General features: G+C 49.8%; 1 protein-coding gene across 2 annotated transcripts in view; it reads right to left on the bottom strand.

Moving 5' to 3' along the window:
- Positions 1-25,777, bottom strand: part of SLIT3 (slit guidance ligand 3) — a 576,436-nt gene that overhangs the window by 94,044 nt on the left and 456,615 nt on the right. For both annotated transcript variants that reach the window (XM_069483860.1, XM_069483859.1), the window contains exons 10-12: positions 16,203-16,274; positions 10,705-10,776; positions 7,184-7,255 (exon numbers count right to left, since the gene is read on the bottom strand). In XM_069483860.1, coding sequence (XP_069339961.1) covers positions 7,184-7,255; positions 10,705-10,776; positions 16,203-16,274 — 216 coding nt within the window. The remainder of the gene's footprint in view (positions 1-7,183; positions 7,256-10,704; positions 10,777-16,202; positions 16,275-25,777) is intronic.

The following is a 25,777-nucleotide window of genomic DNA, read 5'->3' as shown; positions in this document are numbered from 1 at the left end:
CCCCTCCCCTGAATTTTTACTATATTCTGGGCAGGCCAGAAGACAATGAGACAGAGGCAATAGTAAGGGCATATGTGTTCATAAATATTTCCCCAGAAACAGATCCAACTATCTTAGGACCACCTGCTCTCAGACCCGCCTCTCAAAGGAACCTCAGAAGTCATATAAATAAAAAGAGATGATCAGAGCAGGTGAACAGCAGGGGCCACGTGACCTAACAGGTAACGTGTGCTGCACACTGCATGTGGCCAGGCACTTGCCAAGCACGTTACAAACATCAATTTGCTTAATCTCCCAACAGTCCTACAAGGTAAATACTATCCTCCCTTTGACGGGTGACACTTCTGGGACTCAGAGGGCTTACATGACTTTGACCAGTGAGTGGTCGCTTAATATTTGGACCCATGCTAACACAGTCCAAAGACTGCTCCCAGCAATTATGTTGCCCAGACACCCAGTGCTGGCTCACTAAGGGACCGTGGGAGTCCCCTGATGCTTGCGGGAGGAGGTGGAGGCACCCTCTTTGGAGCTACTCCCATCAACTCAGACTTGATTTTACAATAAAACACAACAAAAAGAGCCATGTTCCTGTCAGAGGAAATTAAGGAGAGTGGCACATCCGAGAGTGGGCGTACGTGTGCAGCACCTTCTAAATTTATTTCCAAGTGTGAGCTCTGGGAGGCCCTCTGCCACCCCTCTTCTCGGAGCACTTTGGGCTGCCACATATGTTCCGTGTCAAGAGGTATTAGCACTCAGCCCATCGACTAACCAGCATAACTGCGCTGCAGAGAGATAATCCTTTCCAGAAGCTGTTGCCTTCAGGAAAAGCAAGGCCAGAAACAGAAGCCACAGTCACCAAGCTGGAGCTCGCGGGGGAAAACAAAATGCTCGAGTCGGGGCTGAGGAGGGTTCCCGTGACTCCAGTCTTTCTGCTAGAGGACGGGGACTGGCTCGGGCAGAACAGCCCCAGGTGGCCTTGCCCCTCACAGTAAGTAGCGTGCGGCTTCATTTGTTCAGGGTCCAGGTCGCATGGGGAGGTGGCCCTCCGGAAGAAAACGAGGTCCACTGTGATCTATAAAAAGGACCCACCATGCCCAGTATCCAGAGAAAGGCCGATGGGGCGGAAGGCCCCTGAGCCTCCCCGACAGCCACTGCGCCCGCTCAGATGCACTCGTCAGCGATGAACGCCCCTCACAGGCCTTTGCTGCAGGGTTTGGAAAACACAAACATCTGGAGTCAGGCTTCATGATAGATTGCATCAAAATCACCTTGGCAACTCCAGCGATTCATACGTTGATTCAGGGCCCAGAGCTATCAGTCCGGGTGGTATTTACATTCTCCGCACCTGACCGTGGGTCTGTGGAAGACACTGGTTATGTTATGTTACTCCTCCCACTGCTACAATGTTTGTCTGGAAATGCCGAAAGCATCTTCCAAACTCCGGAGTGCAAGGTCTTCTCAGAAAGCTGTGCCAAGGAAGAGTGCAGGAGCCCTTTCCAGGAGAATGGACGGAGGATACAGAGACAAACCTCTCTCATGACGACGCCTTTCTTCTTTTTTATTTTTCTAGAATTATCCCTCTGTCATCCTGAATTTCTTTATCCATTAGTTGTAATAAGGACAACTCTCTCGCTTTAGAACATTATGTTCTCATCCTTCCCCTATGAAATATGGGGATTAACTTTGCCCTTCAGCAGTCTCCTGAGGCCAGATGCAGGAAGGAACCTAGTGATGCCTGGTGCTGCGACACTGAGGAACTGTGACCCTGCCCAGAATCTTCTGTGTGCCTGAGGATGGGCGCTCTGGGCCACATCATGCTAAACACAGAGGAAATAGGAGGAGTCCTCCTAGTCACAAGTAGGGGCAAAGATGACTCTTCCCTTCTCTCCTGATAATGACAGCATGGCTTGTCAAAGGCCGTGGGTTGTCATGGTGATTCCTGATGCAAGGGAAACTGCGCACGCAGCAACGCCATCGCCATCAGGTGGCCTGTCTGAAACACAGGCCTTTCTTCTTCTCCAGAGACACAGGAGGACCCTAGAACGGGGTGCAAGCAGGTGGGTTCCCTAAGGGAGTCAGAGGAAAGCTGAGATTCTGAGAGACCAGAGAGGGAGAGTCATTCCCTGGGCATCAGGAGATCAAGTGACCTTACCTATTGTGGCTAGGTGTGCCCCTTCCTTCCCCAGACAACTATTACGGTGGTCACTTTCCCATCTGATTGCCACCTGGTTACTAATGCGTCCTTTAAGAGGGTGAACCATTCGCTCAATGACCAGGCATGGAAAGAGAGAATTTAAGTCTCCGTAAGGGTTTTCCTTGGCAAGTGCCAGGTACACAAGAGAGGGAGACACCTCTCCCTCAAGAGCGCAGCACCATGTCAGTCTGCTTCCACTGCTGGGGACATCCTCACTGTCCCACCTCAGCTGAGTCTCTAGAGACAAGCAGTGCCTCGGTCACCCTCCCACAGGGCTAAGGGCAAACCCTAGTGGCGTGACGGCCAGGAACCAGAGCAAGTTCCTTGGAGACAGCGGCCACGACTTACAGCGAGGCATAACGCGAGGAGCTGGCTGATCCTTCGGCAGCCCCTTCTCCTCGGCCTGAGTTCCGCCCGTGAGGAATTCTTGTCCTGCTCCGCAGATCAGCCCGTGACTGGGCGAAGCAGAAGTCTCTGGAAGGATGTGCTTGGTTAAGGGCATGGACTCCAGAGTCAGCCTTCCCAGGTTCCAAACGTGGCTCCATCGCTGACATGCTAAGTGACAGTGGCCAAGTCGCTTAACCCTCAGTTTCCCCATCTGTAAAACGGACCTTTCAATGATATCTTCCTCTTCGTGTTGTAAAGATGAAATGAGACGATGCATGGGAAGTTGCTCAGCACAGATGCTGGAGCCTATTAAGTATTCGATAACTGTGATCTGCCATTATTAGCAGCAGTAGTGAGGAGTCCCTGTGAAACAGCTGGCGAGGGGAAGTGAGCCACAGGGAGTGAAGTTTTGCTCACTGCTCTGTAATTGGCACGTTGCTTGGCAAACTCCACGAGCCTCAAACGGTCTTGTCTGCCTTCCAAGAAAATTAACCAACAGGTGCCTGAGTCGTCTTAACTTATTCCAGCACGAAGACAGTCTGGTTTGGTTTAAGACCTCCTGGAGCGAGTTTAAAAGCTTCCACCTCCAATGACTGCCCTCCCCACTTGAGTGACTTCCCCATGCGTGCCATGCGATCCATGAGCACTGAACGAATGCTCTTTATTCCCTGGGGGGGGGGGGGCGGCGGGGGAGGGTGGCGGCTGTAACTGCGCAGCTTGCCGCTGTCCGTCAGAGGAGGGAATGCCAGCCCCAGCTACACGCGTTTCCTGCTTCAGGGAGGAGGGACTTCTGAGCTTCAACCGAGGGATCTGGGGGCAGACCGGCTGGCTGCCCACACAGGATCACCATCTCCATAGATGTCCCAGGACTCGGGTGGGCAGCAAGCAGAGAGCAGCGAGACATTTGCCCTGAGCTTCCAGTGGGGAGGAGGATCGGTCACTTCTCTGGTAATGCCGCGGTTCCCGTCCCTAGAGTGGGAGCACATGCCCAGTAATACGTCCTGTTCTCAGCCTGGGGTTTTGAGATGCCTCCATGTGGGACATTGCAGTTCTAAACACACTTCCTAGTGTTTAAACGGGCACCCAACTCACTCACTAGCAGCCAGGGTTAAGGAGGGAAGCGGACAGACTCCCTTTGCGTCCCCAAAGACAGTAAGGGCTGCCTGTGATAAACAATGAATGTGCGTTTACACAATGCGTTGCTACAGGAACCTAACCTGTTTCGGATTAATTACAGGGAGATACACTAGCTATTTCAAACACCTGAAGACAATGATAACAGGCTTTTCTGAGCTTCCCAGAAGCCACTGCTGACACTTAGTATAAGAAAGAGCTTTCTAACCTTCTAATTACGCAGTGAGGACTTATCACAGCAGCCATCAGCAAGTGAGTGACAGGAGGATTTGTCAGAGAGTGCGTGGGAGGGGTTCCTGTCCTAGCCGGGTAGGAGGCTGTGCTTGGAGCCCTGAAGTTCCTATGAACTCTAAGGTTTTGGAACTTAAACTAAAGGGGGTAACTCTTGGAAGGCTCAGGACAGGGTGTCATGTCTAGGGGGCATCTCCCAGCACTGCTGAAGACTTGTCCGTGTAGACCCACTTGCTACAGCCTTTGAGAAACTCAGGTATTCTACAGAGAAGGGTCAAGATTTCTGGCCATTTGACCCAAGGAACGTGCCAAGAAAAGCACCCAGCGGGGCTGGCTGTGTACCCGCTGGAATGGGCAAGTGTCGTGGGACGGCTGGAAAGTCCAGAGAAATGGGGAAGAAGGGAGGCAGGCAGGACCCCCAACTTCAATGTCCCCACTTCATTACTGGCGGCATTGGATGTGCCAGAAAGGAAACGTCCAGGACCACTTTGTGCAGCAGAAACAGCTCCGCTTTTGTACCAATAATTGGAGAGCTGGAGTGAGAAGAAAAAATACAAACCTCTCACAAAAAGCCTTGGAGTCAAAGGAGAGGAAATTACCCAGACTGCCAGGGTATTCTAATCAGAGCCTTCTTATCAGAGTGTCTCCAGCCTAACAGGGAGAAATCCAATCTGCAGCAGGCTGACCGGCTAAATTAGATCTAATCACGACCTGCTTTCCGACCGCCCAACAGCAGGTCAAAACCCAATGACGGCCACCGGAGCCCGAGTTGCCAGTTCTTTCTGGAAAGTCAGGCTGCCTGAGTTGTGTCAACTCTTGGTCTCAAGAGAGGGGAGAGGCTTTGTTTTTATCCCAGCTACTCAATTCCATCTGCTCAAAATGGTGATACTAAACTGGAGTTGCCTTCCCAACCCACGCAAAGTCTAGTCCTATGAACCTCACCACTGCTGTCAGCCCAGAGCTGGAGCATATTTCTTTTTTTAAAAAAATACGCATTTACAGAATCGTTGACACACGCCATGCCCTGTGCCAGGCACTCTGATGCACACTCTGTGTCTCTTTCACGTGTGCAAAGGCATTTTCTTTCCCACATGCAAACACACAGTATAAAAGGACATTCACACCAGCCTGGTGGAGCGCAACACCCCTAAATCTACCTCAAGGTGGATGCTTTTGTTACTCTTCTTTCAGGGGATTAATAGCTACCGTTAACCAGCCTTATGGTGGTGGTTATAACTTACAGTTTCTTTGCTACAAGCAAAGAACACCATCTGTGAAACACCCAGTTCCCCGCAGAGCCCTGGCATGTCCTTCTAACAAACAGCCTTGGAGGCCCAGGGAGGGCTGGGACCTGTGAACACAGATATGCCCACACAGAGACACACAGAGTGAGGCACACGTGGAGACAGCGACAGGGGCAGACAGACAGGAAAAGGTAGAGACTTTCCTTTCTCTTGCTTTCAGCTTCACTGACATAAGCCTAACTACTGCGTTGATGGATCAGCTGCCTGGAAGCTGCTGGGCAGCTCATCCCACCATGATTCATGTCATTATGTTCTGGAAGAATCTGTCCAGGATTGAGTGTGAACGGACAGGGGAAGGGTAGAGAGGAAGGATGTGCGAAGGAAGGGCTGGAGGAATGGTCTCACCACTGCTTTCTTGAAGAATCCTTCCAGCTTGGAGCAGGGACTTTTTTTTTTTAATATGCATTTATAGAATCTTTGCTACAAGCCGTGCACTGTGCTAGGCACCTTAATGCCCATTCTGCATCTCCTTAATGTGTGCAAAGCCATTTTCCTTCTCATGAGCAAACACACAGTTTATAAAAAAAACCATTCACACCAGCCTGGCAGAACACAACACGCCTAAATCCCTTGGGCATCAAGATGTGTTGCCCACTTTCCCCTCTCCCACTTTGCTCCCGTGACTCCCACTCGTTTAGACACCCAGCTGGACCACCGGGCCCACAAACTCACACTGCGGCTCCTCCAAACTGCAAATGGGAGGCAGGGAGGCCCCAGGCCTCTTCCTCACTGCCTGTGACTTGGAGGTGATTTTAAAGACACACACACACACACACACACACGCCCTCATCTGCACACCTCTGTGAACACACAGGATATGCTATTTGGGGGGCTGGGAGTCATCTGAACCACACCATCGTGTACATTCTATACCAGCTTCCACACCTGTTTTGCTGTGTGGCTGAGGGAGAATCATTGACCTCTCTGAGACTTGCTATTCTCCACTGCTCACAGGACACTCAAGATCAGTTCCGAATACCCAGAGGAACTGCGACGGTCACAGAGCAAACGTGTGCGTGGGTACACACATACACTCCCACACCCACAGTCCGTGTGCGTGGGTACGCACCCATAGACTCCCACACCCACAGTCCGTGTGCGTGGGTACGCACCCATACACTCCCACACCCACGGTCCGTGTGCGTGGGTACACACACATACACTCCCACACCCACAGTCCGTGTGCGTAGACACCACAGCTGCCTGATCACACACCAGAGATGATTCTCCTCTGATCACAAAATCTTAAAATACTACATGAGGTGCATTCCTTTCCTTCCTTCTCTATATCAGAGTTCAATTATCCTCTTCAAACATTTAAGCTCAAATGACCAGAATGAAATAACTGCAAATAAATAATCCCAGAGTTTAAAATTCGAGGCGACAACTCTTCCTTTAAATTAAGTAAACACGTCCCTCCTCAGCCATATCTCACCCAGAGAGAGTCACATTGGTGACTCCGCTCTCTGTGATTATTTCACCCCACCCCCACTCCTCTGCAAGGTCACATGTCTGTCAGCAGCTCCGTCTCAGCTGCAGCGCTGGAATCTGGTATGTGCATGCTTTCGGTACACACTTTTGCAAGATTCCCCCCCCTCCCCGCCCCGGGAGTCAACTCTTTCCTGATTTCTAGCCCCAAACTTGTGCTTAGTAATTCACGCCCGGACCAGGGGCCTGAGCTGTATCGAGTAGGTTTGCACACATCGACCTTGGCCTCCCTCTGCCAACTCCCTAGCTCTCCTTTCACAAACAAAGAGGAGGTGGAGGTGGAGGGGTAGACAGCTCAGATTTGGTGTTTTTTTTTTTTTTTTTTTTTTTTCCCCTTTTGGTGTACATAAAGTCAAAAGAACTCTCCAGGGCATGGCTCAGAGTTTTCAGGTCAGAGCCTGCAAACAGTCCCAGAGACACAAACAGGGACAAAATTCCTACTCACAGCAGCTGCAGGGACACCAGCCCATCAAACAGTCCCTTGGCAATCTCGGTGATCTTGTTCCCATAGAGCACCCTGAAAGAGAGGAGATGACAGCGGTCACCATGGATGTGAGACCACCGGGACCCACTCGTGTAGGAGGCCGTCACCTCGGCCAATTCTGGGTGTGGGATCTCAGGACACCTGCCCCCCAGCCTGCTGGATCCCTTTCCGCATCAGCGAGACAGGGGTAGGCCAGGGCAGCCAGGGGCTGGAGGGCAGGCTGTCCGGCAGGCGTGGAGGAACGGGCTCCACCGTCCCAGGTGGCCCAGCCTGATACATAATCCATGACAGGAAGAAGTGGTCCCTTTGTGGTGTCTCCCTGAGCTGCTAACGTGACTCACACCCAGGCAATAAATAAGCTGTGATGGAGGCCGGCCCTGTCTTCAATGGGTATTGATCAGGTTGAGCCCAGCCTATAGAACATTTCCTTTTAATATCCCATTGCATCTGAGGAATTCCTGAGCCGAGTCCTTTAATCATCCATCTAGACAGGGCTTTGGGCACCTGGGGTCATCTCCAGATGGCTCAGGGGCTGCTGAGTCAAGGCCTGGCTCTCAGGAAAGACAAGGGAGCTGCGCTGTGTCGGCGAGAGGCCGGCTTCTGCTTTCCTGTCCTTTGGTTCCAGGAGCCCAGGAACTCAGAGCCCTCCTGCCCCTCTCTCTTCTGTTCGCAGCCTCGTCTTGGGGGTCCTGAGAAGCCTGGGGAAGGCGTTGACTAGGTGTCCCTCCCCAGGGCCCAGTGTTCCCTGTGCCCAGACCTTGTCGGTCCTCAGGCCCTGGGGACTCTGCCAGCCTCTCTGCTCCCATCCATAGCACAGACCATGCTCTTTTGGGTCCTCCTCTGTGCCAGGAACTGAACTAAGGGTGCGTGTGTGTGTGTGTGTGTGTGTGTGTGTGTGTGTGTGTAAGTCCCCTATCGGGCCCCGAAGGGCACTGAGTGAATGCAATATCCAATTCTCACTTGGATCGCAAATCCAGGCTGTTACCCTTCTTTGAGGAGACAAAATATTAGGATGCGGAAATGGTAAATGGAGCCATAAACCAACCCCCCCCTCCCCATTTCCAGACGCCACTGGGAGTGAAGAGTGAACGTCCCCACCAGCCTGCGGGTGTGTTTCATTAATGTTTCAACAAATTAATGACTAAATAAAAGTCAGCATGATGGCTCAGGCTCGCATTTGTAATTCATATTAATGCCCCACTGCTCACTGTGCCAAATGTAGTAATGTCACTGTCTGCTCGTCTCCGCTGATGTCATAGCTTCTAGAGTAGCAGGGGCTGGTGGAGAGCAGGGCTGGGGGGCTTGGGGCAGAGGCGTCCTCACACCACCTGTCACCCCTCAGGGCCACTCTCTGGCAGGCTGAAGCGGGCTGGGACTCCCCTGCCTGTGTGCCCACCTCGGGGGGCATCTGAGTGTAGGTCCGGCTGGCTTCCAGCCCCAGATCTTGCCTTGATTACCTTCTCCCCGACTGTCAGGTAAGAGCTCAAACATCTCTTCCTTGGGAGACTTCTCTTTAATATTTCAGTTAATGTGTTAGCCTATTTTTATTTCTTCCCACCACTTATCTTCAGGTCACATTATACTAGTTATACATTTATTTATTTTTAATTTTTTCTGCCCCTCGCCCAGCTCCTTTGCATGTAGGCTCCATACACGTGGTGACATTACGTGGCTTGTTCGTGACTGGGTCCCTAGACCTCCAACTAGAACAAGATCTAGCACCATAAATATTTGTTGAATGGAGGAGTAAATGAACGAATGAGCCGGTAAAGGTTCATTCGGGGTAAAGGTTCAAAGGGGTAAAGGTTCTCCAGCCCTTTGCACCGGCCCCTCCTGAGCTGGGATTGGGTGTGTCTGTGCTCAACAATAAGCTCCCTGAGGCCAAGGTCTTGTCTGTCCAGCTCACTGCCACCTTCCCAGTGCCTCTAATACTGCTCCGTATAGAGCAGGCATCGGCTGAACGGATGAGCGAATGAACCGGGGGTGAGCAGCGCTTCACTTAATGCCCAAAGATATTTCACAATTGGCCAGCGGGACGACAATTTCACGTTTGGCAACCAGATTTTGAATTTCTTTTCCTGCAAGACAGGAAGCGGCTCGCTGTGCTCAGACTGCTGCTAGATCCTGGCTGAGGGGAACCAGACAAGGGGAACGAGAGGACGGGGGCAGAGACAGGATCCTGGTGGCAGGCAGCCTGCTCCCTTCTCCTCTGTGATCTTCAGCCCAAGCAGCAGACACTGATCTCACACACAGGCCTGTCTTTGATATTCCAGCCAGATGTTCTACCCGATAAATGAAACTAATTTACTGTGCGAGCAGCAGGCAACAGCTGCACCAGAGACTGCCCCGTCCTCGGCCCCTGCCCAGTGGGACAGGGCCAGGTGGGGCAAAGATGCGCCTCCTGTTACCTGCCCGCTTGTAAATCAGGCAGACGGGCTGCACAGAGCGGCAAAGTACGGATAGACTGATCGAAAGTGTGGGTCCCGGAGCCAGACAGCTTGGGTCCCAATCTTGCCTTTCCCACTTTTAACTGCGGACTTTGGAAAAGTTACATTTATTTTTATTCAACAAGACTTTTTGTTTGTTTTACACAATAACTATGTGTCAGGTACAGTTTCTGGTGCCAGGGAGAAATCCAGGAATAAAACAGATAAAAAATTCCTGTCTTTGTGGCGCTTAGATTACCTAATTTCTTCAGTTGTAAAGAGATGACACTAGGTTTTACATTTTAGGGTGTTGTGAGGATTAAGCCCCCGAAACTCCTAGAGCGCTAAGTGCTGCCAGTTATTGTTTTATTGTCAGTGTGATCATCACTGAGTGTGTTAGGTAGGAAAGGTGTCACTGTCCCCATTTTGCCTGTGGGGAACATGCATAGAAGACTCACGTGACTGCCCCATGCCACAAGGTGAGTCACTCCCAGAACCAGGACAAAATTCCACACCTTCTTGCCCCTGTGGGTCTAGGAGCCCCTGGTGGGGTGTTTCCACCCAATGGCCTGCTTAAGGGTTTCAAAATCCAAGAAAGGAAGGGCTGTAGGACAGGGAAGACGTGTTCCCAGAACAAAGGCCATGAGAAAAAACCTGAAAATCAGGGGAAGGAAATACGCTCTTGGTGTGGCAAGGCCACACAGACGGTCCTATCAGTTACAAACACGTATCACAACCCGCTCCTGACGTCCTCCCTGGAGACAGTGCCGCCGTGGCACGTGGGCAGGGGCGGGGGAAGCGAGGTGAGAGCAGAAGATGCATTCGAATTAGAAGCCAATAACTGGGAAAGCTGCTAGGCACTTAATCAATAAAAATAATGCATTTGGGTTGTAGAAATATTCCCCAAGATCAATTTCCCCTGAAGAAATATTTGTTTCTTTTACCAGGTTGCCACAAGTGTGTAAGGGAACATAAAGCCTTGATAAACACCTCCTGAAAAATATGGCCTCGTCCCTCTTCCACCCCCGCCCCCGCCCCCATTCTGGCCCCACTTACAGCGATGTGAGTGATTTCAGACCCTGGAAGGCATCTGGAGCAATATCCGATATCTGATTCTTGCTGATGTCTCTGAAAACATTAACGGGAAAGTCTGAGAACATGGCTCAAAGGTGTGATCATGGTCATTCCTAAGCATGAATAAAGCATTTCAGGCATTCAAAATGGTGTGGATTAATCAGTCAATCAATCCATTAATTTATCCACAGTGCAAGAGAAGGAGCTTAAAGAGCCTCCAGTCCAACTGCCTCCTGATAAAGTTCACTACATTTGTATCACTCTCCTTGGCTGTCCAAGAGTACTCACTGCGGCATCCTGATTTGGACATGGCACTATGCACACGTGAGCCTTCCCTTTGCAGGTGAAAAAATGAGTCTAGTTAAATTTAGGGCCTTGGGTCTCATTAGCAAGCTATTAACGGCGTAAACGGAACAGGAACCAGTCTCGCCCAACCACCTTCAGGCCAGGGTTCCTTTAAGCATCATCTTCTTGTTTCCTGTCTTAGCAAATGCTTATTTTTCTCCCAAAGTCCTGAGTCATTTCGCCTCCCCAGTGACTTTTCCTCCCTGACCTGAAAGGAGGTTTTGAGCAGTGACTTAAGTCTCTGTCTGGTTCAGTGCATCCTCTCCGTGTGATGTCAGCACACCATGGGATTCTCAAGGGACGCCTTTGATACGTGGGCTTGTCACTGGCTGGCAGAGTTCCTCATGTGGGAGCAAGTCCAGGGCACGATAACGTCTAGGGCTTTGGATAATGTCAGTGAGAAGGATGCTGTGGGCTGGACGGATTCAAGAACACTGGACTCCACCGGGGCTTGGCTGGCGCAGAGAAATCTCCGACCCCTAGCCCTGGCTCCTTCCCCAGAGGCCCTGAGGCTGCCCACTTGCTAGAAATTCCAGGGACTTCTGAGAACCGGCCACCAGTTCTTGCTAATGGCTCTTCATGGAGGGGGAATTCTTTCTCTCAGAGTCATTAGCTCAGGGATGGCCTCTGGGCTCCTGTCACTGGAAAGAGAGATACTCCAATTTCCTGTGACAACAAACCTCTCCTGTTCTTTTTCTTTAACAAAATAAATCAATGGGTCTTTGCTTTTGTGCTGAAGAGGGAGAGCTGGGGTCTTGGAGGGTCAACAAGAAAGAGACAGGAGAATGTGGAGAAAAAAGCGCATCTAAGCAGATTCTTAAGCCATTGCCCCTCCAGCGAGGCCAGACAGGACAGCCTCCTGGCCTCTCCAGCAGATCCGGCCTGTTTCTGTCCTCCTCGTCATAGCCTTCAAAAGAACCACGCGACAGCCTCTGCCCGGGCCTCTGCTCCCTCCCCTCCCTGTCTCCGAAGCCTGTGCACTGAAAGATACTTCACAGGTTAAGGCTTCTTCAGCACAGCTGTCTAGTTTATCCCTTTAGCTGGCGAAATCGCTCCCACAAATCCACAGATCGCCCTCACAACCTCGTCGGCTTACGCTGGGCTTTTCTTCAGCGCTCCATTTTTGGATAAGAGTCTTAACAAGCAAATACCCCAGATTATCCTAATCTCACTCGCCCTCGGTGCGGCTGCCTAGGCAAGGCATGTCGGGCAAGCACGCCGGGTCTGTTCAGACCAGACTGTTGAGAAGGCCTGTCTTGTCTTTTTGCCTTGTGGTTATGGGTGGTCCCTTCAAGGTGCTTAGACCTCTAGCATGCAAGAGGGAGTCCTGTGGCCAGCAGGAAGCTCTCTGCCCTGGCTTTATGTGGGCAAACTGGTTTTTAGTCCACAACTAGACTTGTGGACTCATCCCACCCTATAGAATGAGTTGAGATGCCTCATGGTTGGGAGATGGTGGAGAGTGGGAATTGGAGAAGTGATAGTTTAGCTGGGAATTGACCTTGGTGGTCTTTATACCTTTAAAAAATATATATATACACACATATATGAAATTATATACAACTCAATGTTTTGAGATATGTATTCCTTGTGGAATGGCTAAATCAAGCTATTTAATGTATGTATTACTTCATATACTTATCATTTGTAGCGAGAACACTTAAGAGCTCTTAGTGATTTCCAAGTACACAATTCATTGCTACCAACTACAGTCACCATGTGGTACAATGGATTTCTTGAACTTATTCCTCTCGTCTAACTGAAGTTGTGTCCTTGGACCAATATCTCCCTGATCCTCATTTCTACGCCCCACCATTCTACTCTCTGCTTCTGTGAGTTCAACTTTTTTAGATTTCATGTATAAGCGAGATCATTTGGCATACTTGGGCTTAATTCTCAATTCTGCAGGAAGGAAACCACAGCCCTGAGAGACCTCCATGCCTGACCCCCTCCCAGTCCACAGTGGGCTCATCCCAGAACCGACTCTGGGCATCGGGGTCCCTCTTGACCAGTGGTTCTCCAACCTGATTGTGAGGGTGTTGATTAAAGTGCACCCACAGCGAGTGTGATTTGGTAGGCTGGGGGGTAGGAGCTAGAAATCTGCACATTTCACAAATCTCTAGGTGATTCCCACACAGGTGGGGTCCCTGGGTCATACTTTAGGCCACAATGTTTTAGAATCTGGTCAGTTTCAGACCCGCCTTAGTCCCCCAGGGCTTATGAACTGGATGACCAAGAAGAGGGAGCTTTGCCAGACTGTTCGGAATAGAGGTGGCACATTCAAGTGCCTACAAGAGTCAGGCAGGGAATATAAGTGTGAGACTAGGAAGTCCTGGAGCCGGCGGAAAACTGCTCTACCTAAGAGCTTGCAAACGAAAAGAGTCTTAACACACCATTCTGGCCGAACATTGGTTTGGCCCCCAGGCATCAGGGCTGCCGGTGTATCAACCCTGTAAGACCAAACGATTGTCTCCAGTGCCTTTGACACTCCCTACAAATGGCTTCTCTATCTTGATATAGGGTTAGCATCGTGAATCCAAAATGCCCCAAAATTCGAAACTTTTTGAGTGCTGCTATGATGTCACAATTGGAAAATTCCACATCTGACTTCTTGTGACAAGTCAAAGTCAAAACACAGTCAAAACTTTGTTTCATGCACAAAATATTTAAAATATTGCATCAAATTACCTTCAGGCTATGTGTATAAGATGTATATGAAACATAAATGAATTTTATGTTTAGACTTGGGTCCCATCCCTAAGATATCTCATTAGGCATACGCAAATATTCCAAAATCTGAAACACTTCTGGTCCCAAGCATTTCAGATCAGGGACACTCAACCTGCACTAGTTTTACCTGGGAGTGTTTTTAATACTAAGGTGCCCAGTAGGAATAGGTAGGGACACAGCCGTTCATTCAGAGAGAATCCTCCTTGTTTAAGAGATAAGAGCAGGAAGTGATTCAGTCATAGTTGAGGGGGGAAATTCCTCCTGTTAGATATGAGGGATAAACTGATCATGTATATGTAGGAGGAATTCACACTTAGGGTTTTGAAATCCATTCTCACCAGGGACCCTACTCCTCCCAAGCTATGCACTTTAGTGTAGGTTTCTGAAGTTCCATTAGTCGAAAATTTTTGAGTGAGTTCTCTTCTCTATGGCCATCCCCTTGGGGAAAAAAAAAAGGCATCATAATAAATATCAGTAGCATCAGAAGTGATCAAAAATTAAATTCACTTTCCAGGTCGTGACTGAGAAGGTCTTATGAATTTTGAATGCACAGATCACGGCAAATCCAATAGGATGGAGAAAGAACAGTAAAACATAGTCAAGCTCTAAATTACCTGGACTTCACAAAAAATTAGAGCAGTAACTTAAATCATGCAAGAGATATAGGTTGGGGCAGTGACTGAACTTGTCATTTTTCACTGAAATTACTATCTGGCTGCATAATCAAGCTGGGCTTTAAAAATGAATTTGGGGGGGTGCGTGGAGAGTGAGCCGGGAAGCGGGGACACCAGGAGATTAATGGCCTGAGGTTTTAAATATTAAGGCCTATATTTATACAGCTCCTCCAGCAGGAATGCTGCCAAGGGGACGGAAGAAGTACATGCTTAGAGCTGCCTCATTATGTTGGTCTCCACTTCTGGAATTGCACCAGGAGAAAATCTTGTTTGGTTTGGATTTCCAGGGAGATGGGAAGTTGGCTTCCTGAGATCTGAGGGTAAAGCTTACCAATGCCACTGTTTCCCAGGGATGTTTATTTTTAACATAAAAGGAATCAGCAGACACTTAACCTCTGTAACGGAGGCCCTCCCACTCAAGGGAAACCAATGAATCAGCCTCGTGTGGAAGGAAGGACAGGATCGAGCCCATGCGTATTTCTACCTGTCCTCTCTCTTTCCTCTGTGCGGGGCCAGAGAGAGTAGGGAAGTGGAATGAAAATAGCATCTGGCCTACTGGGCTAAACTAAATAATTTCTTAGCCTGAAAAAGGAAAGAAGTCTTTGCTCCAGAACTGTAATATCCACGATGGCAATGGTTGGGCTGTATCTGCAGCCTCCTGGCCTCCCTTCACAGTCCCTATCTCTGAGTGACTCACAGAGCAGTGCTCAAGGTCGTCGTGTGATGGGGAAGAATGATGACATTGTCACGATGGCAGGGATACAGGCGATGACACCATGGTGCCATCAAAGCTGCTGTGATTAGGAAGGGGAAGCAGAGTTTGCGTCACCCGGTACTGACTGAGGTAGTGGTGGAAGTGACATGGGTTACGGTGGTAATGGGGGTGTTGGGGGCGATCGTGGTCAGGTCCTATGTTGACCATACTTTCCAAGGCTTCTTATTTTACTTAGAACAGAAAGTCCTTACCATGGTCTAAAGGGCCCACGTGATCTAGCTTCTACCTACCTGTACATCTCCCCCCGCAACCCTCCCCTTTGCTACTCTACGCGCCATCCACGCACTTTCCCCTGCTCTTCCCCCAGCACTCAGTGCTCGCCCCCTTCATTCACGTCACCTGCACACAGGGGCCTTCACGGCAAACCCACCATCACTCTAGGTCCCCCTCCCGTAATTTTGGTTTTACTTCTTAGTACTGATCAATTTCAGATATTTATTGATTGTGTTCTGCCACTTGAATGTAAGCCCCATGCGAGCTGACTTTGTTCCTGTTCATTGCTGTATCCACAGATCCTTGGCTGTAGTAGACACTCACTAAGTATTTGTTACATGCATGTATGTGTGGTTGTAGGGATGTTGGTGATGGAGGTGTAGACAGCTGTGGGGCCACTGTCACATCTCTGCTGACCCCTATTTTAGGTCCACATCACCAAAGCCAAGGGACAATAAAAATGGGGATATGGGATATTAAGGCCAACTCATCTCTACCTCCCATCAGATAAGTTTACCTTGCTCCAGTTGGAGAGGCTCTTAGCTCTATGCGTTGGAGCCCCACAATCTGTACACAATATTTCTGAATCTTACCTCCCAATCTTGGGAGAGTGTTCCAGGTTTGGAACTGAACTGTCCAGGGGGAATGGATGTGGTGTGTCACCTGGGCAGGTTGCCCACCATGCATTGGAAATCACCCCCAAAACTGAAAATATTTGGGCTCATTTCTCCACGGGGGAAACTCACATTCGCTTCAGTTTCTTGTACTGGGTGAAGGCTCCTGCCGGGATGGACTTGATGGAGTTCTGTTCTAGGCGTCTGGGAAACAGAGCAGAGAAGAGTCAATTTACATTTCACCTGTCAACAAGTGGTCACCGAGGGTTACTGTGTTCTCTGGCCTTAGGGACACAATCATCTCTGTCATCACAAAGCACAGGTGTTGGCTGTGGGAGACCCCACAAGCACTGCGACAGCCAGAGAGCTCAGGCTCTGCCACGTGGAGCACCGTCCAAGGGTCTAACTCTCCTTGGAGAAGGCTAGAAAGGATGACTTTTCCTTGATGATTTTTGATTCTTGCTTACTGTAAACTGCCTTTGGAAGCAGCTGCCTTCTTCAGAGAAAGCTGTGGGAAGTAACCAAGCAGAGCACTGGACATGTCAAAGGGATAAAGAGAAGGAAGAGTTAAAGGGATGGACCACGAGCCAGCAATGCTTATTTGTCATGGAACCACGTTGCTATTCGGATACAAACTCAGCCACACTGCTAATGGGGCAGACATGTCACTGGCTCGCTTCATTTCTGGGCTTTTCAATGGGCTGTTTCAACATGATAGAGGAACAGCCTTAACGTCCTTAGGCTCCCAGCCCGACATCCATCAAACTGGCTCCCTGACATCCTGGAGGCCACAGGGGCCCAGACAGAACCACTCCCCTGGGCTGAGGCTGGGATCTGTGGCTTTAGCCTCCTACGAACTTTCCTGAAATGCTTCCTCTCCTATTACTCTGCAAAGAACAAGAGACACTGTAGGCCCAGGGCCCAGAACTTCCTTGGAAGAGAAGGGGCTGTGGGGAGTGAGCATTTCCATCCTCTATTCTTTCATCTCTCAAATGACTTCCCATCACCAAGAACAGGTGTGGTGGGATGCAGGCATGCGGGGGATGGCGGGGCCTCTATTACAGGTGATGAATGGCGCCCCGGCCCAGGCTGAGGACTCCACATCTCGTCCCCATCCGTCTCCCTTCTCTCCGAGGTGTAGATCTTGTCATCACCTCCTCATCTGGCACTGCTGCTCCCCAAACACTCCGCTGGGAAGACACACACAAAAAAACGTGTGTGTGGAGGGGTGTGGGGGCGGGTGGGGGGAGAGCAGGGCTACGTCTAGCGGATGCGCATTTCTGGCCGGGATGGGCCCATTCATCTTGAAGAGTAATCCTCGCTGCAGAGTGGGGGAGACAGTCGTATTAATTTGTGCCTCTGCGATCTCATCTTCATTGGGGGAACAGAGTATTTGTTACTGGAACCGCTAATGGAGCAGTTTGCCAGCAATTTTCCCATTTCAAACAACATCTCAGCTGCTAATGTGGAAGGGTTTGTCAGGCCGACCCATAACACAGACAAATCACTCTCCAGGCAAAAGGCAGGGGAGCGGGAAGGGGAAGGGCGGGTGGGGGGAGAGAGGGAGTACCAGGACGGATACATTCTTGGCTGCCAGATGAATAGAGTCTACAAATGAGACTGCCACGGTCTATTAACAATGTCTTTGTGCCCTGCTGGAGGGGCGCGGGGAGTGTGCTTCACTGGGAACACGGTCACAGGCAGGCTGGACAGGGGCCTGGCTGGCTGGCTCACGGCGAGCCACCAAAGCTTACCACAGAGTCTCAGGGACCGTGGGCTACTGGATACACCCACCCACAGAGACGGCTGACCCGAGGCAGCCTGCCTTGACTGAGAAGTTCCAAGGACGTTCCCCTTCTCCAGCTGAGCACAGAGTTCAGCAGAGATTTCTCGGCCAAGGCAGCAGCTCCACAGATCTCTGGGGCTGCCCGTCAGGTGGCACCTGCTGTCCAGGAATCCTGTGATCCACCTGCCCCTTTGGCAAGGGATTCTGGCTGGAAGATGCCTCTGGAGAGAGTCACTGTCTGTAACAGCAGCAATGCCCTCGGCTTTGGCAAGAGCATCCGCCGCTCCCAGCTGCAGGCTAAGAGCCTACGCGAGCCAGGGCAGCTCCGGGTGTGAGGTCCACGGGCTCTCCATGGAGCGCTCGAACAACCCCCATCTTAGCGAGGGTACAAGGACTAAGGGAAGAATGAATCAATGAATGGGATGTGACTCTGGCCCCAAGGAGTTTAATAGTCTGGTGACAGAGACCAGCCCAAGACAGTCCGTCGAAGAACCGAAGTCTATTGCTGCCATAACAAACTGGAAGAGCTATGGTTTACGGACTCCAGTTGACTAATGTCTCCAGTCCTTACACTTACAAGGTGAGCACGGGCCCCACTTTGCAGATTGAGGAAGAGAAATCCCAGAGGGATCCAATAACCTGTCCAAAGTGACAGAGCTAGTAAGTGGCAGACCTGACATCTCTCTATTGGATACACTGCCACTACAGATGTGTGAAAATGGAGAAACCAAAGCTCAGAGATGAAAGTGGCTTTCTCAAAGTCACAGCAAAGTGTAAGGGATGAAGACCACAGTGCTCATACTGAGACACCATTGCAGTGTCTGTGGCAGGTCCTCAGACAACAAGATGCAGGAGTTGAGGGAAGATGAAATATAGATGTGACTGTACATAAAACATGCCGACAGAGTGCAGAGGTGTGGTTTCTAACAAAGAACAAAGAATCCCAGGCTTAGCCTGTTAACCCTGGCAGAGACCTGGCTTGGCAGCCTGTGCTTCTTGGACTCGTTCACCCAGCGTTTGGTTCCACCTGCAGTCTCGCAGCTTCTCGTGCTGCTTGGAGTCCTGGCTGAACACCCAGGCAGGCACCCTCACGGTGCCAAGTCCGTGACATGATGGGGGTTAACCTTGCCCCAGGAGGTGTAAGGAATTTGTCTGAGGTCGGGGGTGGGTAGTTGTGAACACGTGGTGTACCTTCAGTGTAACACCCACCACCTCGAGAGCTAAGATGGACCAGGTGCTCAGATGTTGGGCACCAGGCTAAGAGTTTTACATGGTTCGTCTGACTCAATAGTTACACCTCTATGAGGCTGATCTCATTAGTTATTACCACTCCCACTTTAAACAGGAGGCTCAGAGAGGTGAAGTCACTTGTTCAAGTTCACAAAGTCAAGGAGAGCTAGAACTGGGACTCAAACCCAGTTCTTCTGATTCCAAAGCCCCAGCTCTCAATCACTGAGCTTCGCTGCATACCATTTGGAGCCGAAGCACCTATCCTGTGAGTCTTTGCTAGCTCATCTGCAGGGAAAACGGCCCCTGTGCCAAGGAAGCAAGGCTGGAGTGTGCACACGTGTGTGCCTGTGTACACAACGTCTCTACACAGCAGGTACCCCTGGTAGGTTTTGCACAGAGCCCAGTCTTGCAGCCTGGAACCAGGATGCAGAGATCCGGACCCCAGTGCAGAAATCCCAGTAGGAAGGATGAAAGCAGCGTTCACAGCTGCAAAAACTGTCACATTTACGGGTGTGTCTGAAGCCAACAGCTGCTTTAGGTCTCTCTTAACTGGCACGTGTCGTTCTTTGTCTGGTAAACATCCTTCAGGCTGCTAACTGATTTAATAGAACTAGCATAAAAACAAACACACAAATCAAACATCTGAGCATCTTCCTGCACCAGCAAAAACAATGGGAACATCTGATGGGGATTTCAGCTATTTGAGCTCCATATTGATTTGCCCTACTTCTTTAGGTGCTTCCTTAATGATCTGTCATTTGCAAACATGCTACTGCACACAATAAATTTCCAGAAATACGTGAGTTGTCATGATGCCAGAGAGACCGGCAGGGGCATGGCCAGTGCAGGGGGGCATGTCTGCAAGTCACCCAGACAAGAGGTTCTGGAGCTGTGTTGAAATACTAGCTGTGGGGCTGGTGGTGGGATGAAGTGATGGACACCTGCCATTTGTTGAGGGCTTTTTATATGTCAGGCACTATGCTCTTCTCACACTGGCTCATATCATTCCTTCCAACAGTGCTATGAAGTGAGTAGTAGTATTAATATACCCATTTTACAGGTGAAGAAATTGTAGTGTAAGAGGTCAATTTGCCTAAGGTCAGGCAGGTAGTGAATGGCAGAATCTGGACTTGAACCCAGGTTGGTCTGATTCCAGTGCCTGTGTTCCTAACCCCTAGGCACCCTGCCTTCCCCCAGAAGCCACCTTTGTGGTTCCTTAACTCTTTCCCATCTCTCTTAGTCTTCCTTTGACTTGAGGACTTGTTAGGATGTCCAGATCATGTTAAAGAAAGGAAATCCCATGTTTATTCTTCCTCTGAGCCATCGTGGGTCATTTGGTTGGAGACTAGATAACAACCCAGAGCCCAGAGGTGCAGTTCCTGGTGCCTGGAATCGGGCTGAAGGGGAAGTTTCATTTCAAGGCTATACCCTGGGCCAGTCTTCTGGGGAATCCCTTTTCTGGCCTTTCCTTTTCTCCACCATTGCTTCTTGTGGTTCTTCGGGAAGACAAGGAGTCCTAGACTCTCCCACTGAGTGCATCTGCTTGGTTCACAGCGAGGATGAGCAATGTGCTCACACAGGCCCTTCCTAACCTGCTGTCTGCAGCACGCCTGGCACGGCCTGCAGAGAGCAGAGGTGCAGACACAGAGCCAGATTCGCTCTTCCTATTCTATGCATGTGCCCAGTGGCCTACAGGGGAAAGTTTTTTTTCATCTTAGAAGAAATGGATAAAGAATAGTGTGGGAACTTGAGACTAAATCATTCTGTCGTGTCACATATATACACGTGCATACAAAAACCTACCTGTGCATAGGTTTTTGCTTTTTACATTCTTTTTAGTGGCTTCCAAACGTTGTGCTAACTTTCTACATGTTATGTTATTTAATCTTCATGGGAAATCTCTAGGGTGGGTACGACGACCCCCATTATGCAAAGAGGGGGCGTGAAAAAGGCATGAGATGTTGAGAAACATGCTCAAGGTAAGAGGCAGAAGTGGGTTTCAAACCCAGGACGATTGATCCCATCCTGCTGTCTGATCAGCTTCTCCTTTATATCAACTGTGTCCATCCCACCTTGTGTCCCCTTCTTCCATGTGACAGTCCCTCAGAAACCTAGGACATCAGAATCACTGACATCTATGATTTCTAGAGCATGCCCACTCCTTGGCTGTATTTGCCGACTTGTCGCGTTGTGTTTTTAGCTCTCTCTCTTAAACGCCCTAGTGACCAGTGTAATGGGGGAATATTTGCTATCATTAAGTGGCTGTCTCCTAACCCCAGATGACAATGGGGTTGAGGGTAGGCAGGTTGAACACTGGGGCTACTTCCCCCCAAAATGCTTTCACTTATGACTTCATGTTGAAGCCCATTCATGGCCTTTCTCCATGGAATAAATTTACCTTCTGGAGCAGAAGACATGAATCACTGCATGACACCATGTGGGGACACAGAGCAAAAATGGAAGAAGATGGGGCAGAGATTAGGATGGGGCCCTAAGTGCAGATGGTCCCTCCAGAGCTTCTGAAGACCCAGGAGGATGTCTGAAGCCCACAGAACAGAGGAACACGTGGGCCTCTGGCTCTTCCCTGAACCTCCCTGCTGGAGGCTAGAGCCAGTTCAGAGAACTGACAGAGCACAGGGAGAACGATGCCGTTGGTAGGAGCTCAGTTTCAAAGAAAATCTGCAGTGAATCACCTCGCTGTGGGTTCTCTGGAAGAAAGCTATTTTTAGAGGAACTGGCTCTGGTATTCCCGGAGACCAGCACGCACTCCTCTGAGCTGCTTTGGCTTTGGAAAACATCTAAGAGAGTCTGCTGGATTGCTTTGCGTGAGAGATAGGCATCCCACGCCCGCCCACACCCCAGTGTTGGGGAGTGCAGGACCCCTCCTAAGGTTAAGGCAGTTTAAGAGAATCATTAGTAGCTAAGGATCAAGAGGAGGGAGTGGAGAGCCTAACACGCCAAGCATTCCTAAGGGGAAGCACAGATCTGGATTATGTAGGCAGCCATGGACAAGAGGCGGAATTCTCAATATTAAAAAGTCACATTCAAATGACTTTGGGATGACAAATCAGACACTTCCTGCTCATCCTGGGGAGCATCCTGCTGTTTCAACTCTCTGCTCCCTTTTTTCTCATCTTTCCACCCATCTGTGACCTCTCTTCCTGCTAAGAGGAGGCATTTTAGCTGCTTTAAAGACTTCTAGGCCAACACACAGGTTCCCAGACATAGGCCTGCTGCCCTTTGGAACAAGCAGGTTCTGCCTTGCCCCCAAGTCCTCTCTTACATGTCACCTCTCAAACTACCCTCCCCAACCAGAGCTCGCCTCATCTACTTCCATTTCTCAGCTTCATTTCATCACAGAGGAGAATGAGGCAAGCGCAGCAAGACGAGTCCTGGGCAATCCATCTGCTAGACCGTGGGTGCCCAATAAGCAGGGCAGCCTTATTTCCATGTCTGAATACATTTGCATGAAGATGAGCTCCTTCTGGGTTCCAGTCACAATGCAAGTGGCTAGCCTCGTCCTAGAACCTTGTCTCTCGACCACAACCCTTCCCAGAACTGACCTATCTTTTGGAAAAATCTTTTGTGTAGGTAGCTCCAGCTCCTAGGACATGGTTTCTAACCATCGTCACTATCCCTAATAAAAGTGGTGGTAACAGTTGTAGTAGTCATCGTTGTAACATAACAACAACGTTTGCTGACATAATATACCATTTTTGCTAGATGCAATGCTAAGCACTTTACTTCATACCTTCATCTAACTTTGTAAGAACCATTACGGAGGCACCAGCAGCCTCTGCATTTTTCAGCTGGGGAAACCAAGGCTCAGAAAAGTTTGCCAGTGCTACAAGCAGGGCCAGGGCTAGATGCGAGTCCGCCTGAATCCGTAGTCTACACTCTTAACTGCCTGGTTGCTGTTCGTGGCTGCTTATTTCTGAAAACATTCTAGCTAGGATGGTCATTCCCAGACTTTTGGATTTCATAGGGTAGGTGGTTACAGACCTTTTATTTTGCCAATGATAGCAATCTCTGTGTGTGTTATATAATATCATAGAGTACACATAAATTTATAATCATATAACAATTACATATTTAATTACATGCCTATAACACATACATAGACATAACTGCCTTCAGTGGCTATCATTTTATAAACTAAAGGACATTCTTTTAAATTGAATATTTTTGCTCAATGGAAAAACATCACAATGTTCTTGTTTTTCTCGTTTTACCTTTACCATGTCAAGAAACACTTGGTAATAATCAGAGAGTCTTTTACCAGTTACATTCTAGCTTGCTGTTGTTGCTTTTAAAATAAAACGTCCAGGTGTGAGCCCAAACGTCCAGGTATGGGCTGACCTGCACAGAGGCCTGGTGCACCTCTGATGTGGATATCTGAACTTTCTCTCTCCCAGAGAGCTGAGCTGTGGACCCATGAGGCCCGAGCCGGGGGTATAGGATGTGATGGGGGTGGGCAGACCTGGGGCTCCAGAATCAGGGCTGGGGTTGGGGATCACTGGATACAACCTGGCTACATGGACTGACCTCTTTCATCAGACAGTGGTTTGGAACCCGGCCAAGGGAAGGTCTGAGGCTGCCAAAGAGAAAAGATAAAACCTGGCAGATGGAGGGAGAAAAGAACGAGGTAGGCAGAGAAAGCAAGCAAGGACCTAAGGGAATCTGAAATGAGGTAAGGGCCGGCAGGGATTCTGTCTAGGACATGCAGGGTGGGAGGCCCAAAGCCCCACCCTGGCGTGGACGGAGAGGGGAGGGGAGGGCTCCTGCGAAGCCAGCAGAGGGTTAGCTGGGTGGAGAAAGAGACGGGTGGGAGGTGAAGTGGGAAGACCGTGGTAGGGCAGGGAGAGGGGAAATGCACCAAGGGAGGGAGGAAACGATGGGCGGACACAGTGCAGAAAGGGAAGAGGAAAAATGGCAGAGGGAGGGAGGGAAGCAAGGGAGCAGCAGGAGGCTGGGTGCAGTCTAAGCGGATCCATGGAGAGAGCTCTGCAAAGCTAGAGCAACAGACCAAGGGGACTGAAGGAGAGTCACAGCAAGACACCAGGGGAACGAATTGCTGGTGCTCATGGAAAAGACGACTAAGGACTATGAGCACAGATGGATGAAGACCACAGAGGGTGTGGACGGCAGGCAAAAAGGACTCTTTATTGGCCAGCTCTTGCCTCCAGCAATGGCATGGAGGCATGGACTGTGTCCACTGGGGCTGGGGAAGAAAGTTCTAAAGGGAATCAGAGAAAAGTTGGCAAAGGAGGTGAAGAAAGAAGAAACTAAGACTCCACTGTGATTAAGTCACATGTTTCCTCCCATCTCAATCAGTGCAAAACCAAACTGCTTACAGTGCTCTAGGATCTGGCCCCTTGTTACCTCCCGGACCTCATCCCCTGGTATGGTCCCGTTGATTTACTCCACTCCAGCCTCACCGGCCTTCTGGTACACCAGGCACACTCCTGCCTCAGGGCCTTTGCACATGCTAGTCCCTCTCCCTACAATACTCTTCCTCCACATGGGCACTTCTTTCTTCTCTCACGCAAGTCCTTCCCTTGCTTCATTTTTCTCCATGGAACCTACCACCTTCTAATATAGTCTCTACTTTACTTTACTTTGCTAATTATTTATTCCCCCGACCTCTAGAATGCAAGTATCATAAAGGCAGAAATTTGTCTATTTTGTTCATTCCTGTCTTTCTAGGCACAGAACGGTAACTGGGACACAGTGGGCTCACAATAGCTATTTGCTGAATGAATACACAACTGAACGTTAGAGTCAGTGGGTATCTATCAGAATCAGTTGGGAACAGAAGGGCACGAGGAGGGGGAGGAGGAGGAGTGGAAGGAATAGGAGGAGAAGTGGAGGAGGAGGAGGAGTGGAGAGGAGAGCGGAGGAGGATGATGATGAAGCAGAGAGATAGGGGAACTCTGGATGTTTTATTTTCTCTAACGAAGTTTTCAGTAGAAGGTTCCACATAATGATGTTTTTAGTGGAGCCATCTACAGGTGAAGAGAGAAGATGAAAACAATTGCTGTCATTTGAAGAGTGATCTGGAGGTCAATGCTGGCTGACCCTCTACTCATTCCAGAATGAGGCACTGGCCATTTCCTAATGTACGAGGGAAGAATGGAAAAGATTGAGCTATGTGGACAAATTTTACTAAAATCTTTGACAGCTGTACATACGCATAGACACGCACAATCTCATCTCTTTACCTAAAGATCTAGAGGACAAAAGTCAGATCTGAAATGGTTAGGAACTTGTCCCCTTCTCAGATGGTGGGAGCCATGAAATCAGCTCATCATTCGACTCACCACGACCACCACGGCACAGAGCACTTGCCACACGCTGCGGACTGCACTAAGCGCTTCCCACGGGTGTTTCCTTTCGTTTTCACAAGGACCCATCGAGGTGTAATGCCATAATCCTCACAATAGTACAGGTGAGAAAACTAAAGATGAAGGAGACATCATGCCACCTGAAGTCACACAGCTGGTAGATGGCAGAGCCAGGATATAAACACAGCGTGGCTCTAAGGCAGGGACTGGCTAATTCACTAAAAAGGGCCAGAGAGAACATACTGTAGGCCTAGTGGGCCACACAGTCCTTTGCTGCATCTACTCATTGCTGCCACGCCAGAGCAGCCACAGACAGGACACACACGATGGGCGTGGAGGTCTTCCAA

Source organism: Eulemur rufifrons, chromosome 10, assembly GCF_041146395.1.
Source record: "Eulemur rufifrons isolate Redbay chromosome 10, OSU_ERuf_1, whole genome shotgun sequence".
Taxonomy (NCBI): Eukaryota; Metazoa; Chordata; class Mammalia; order Primates; family Lemuridae; genus Eulemur; species Eulemur rufifrons.
The sequence above is the reverse complement of the archived record's forward strand: the minus strand, read 5'-3'. Positions and strand labels throughout refer to the sequence as shown.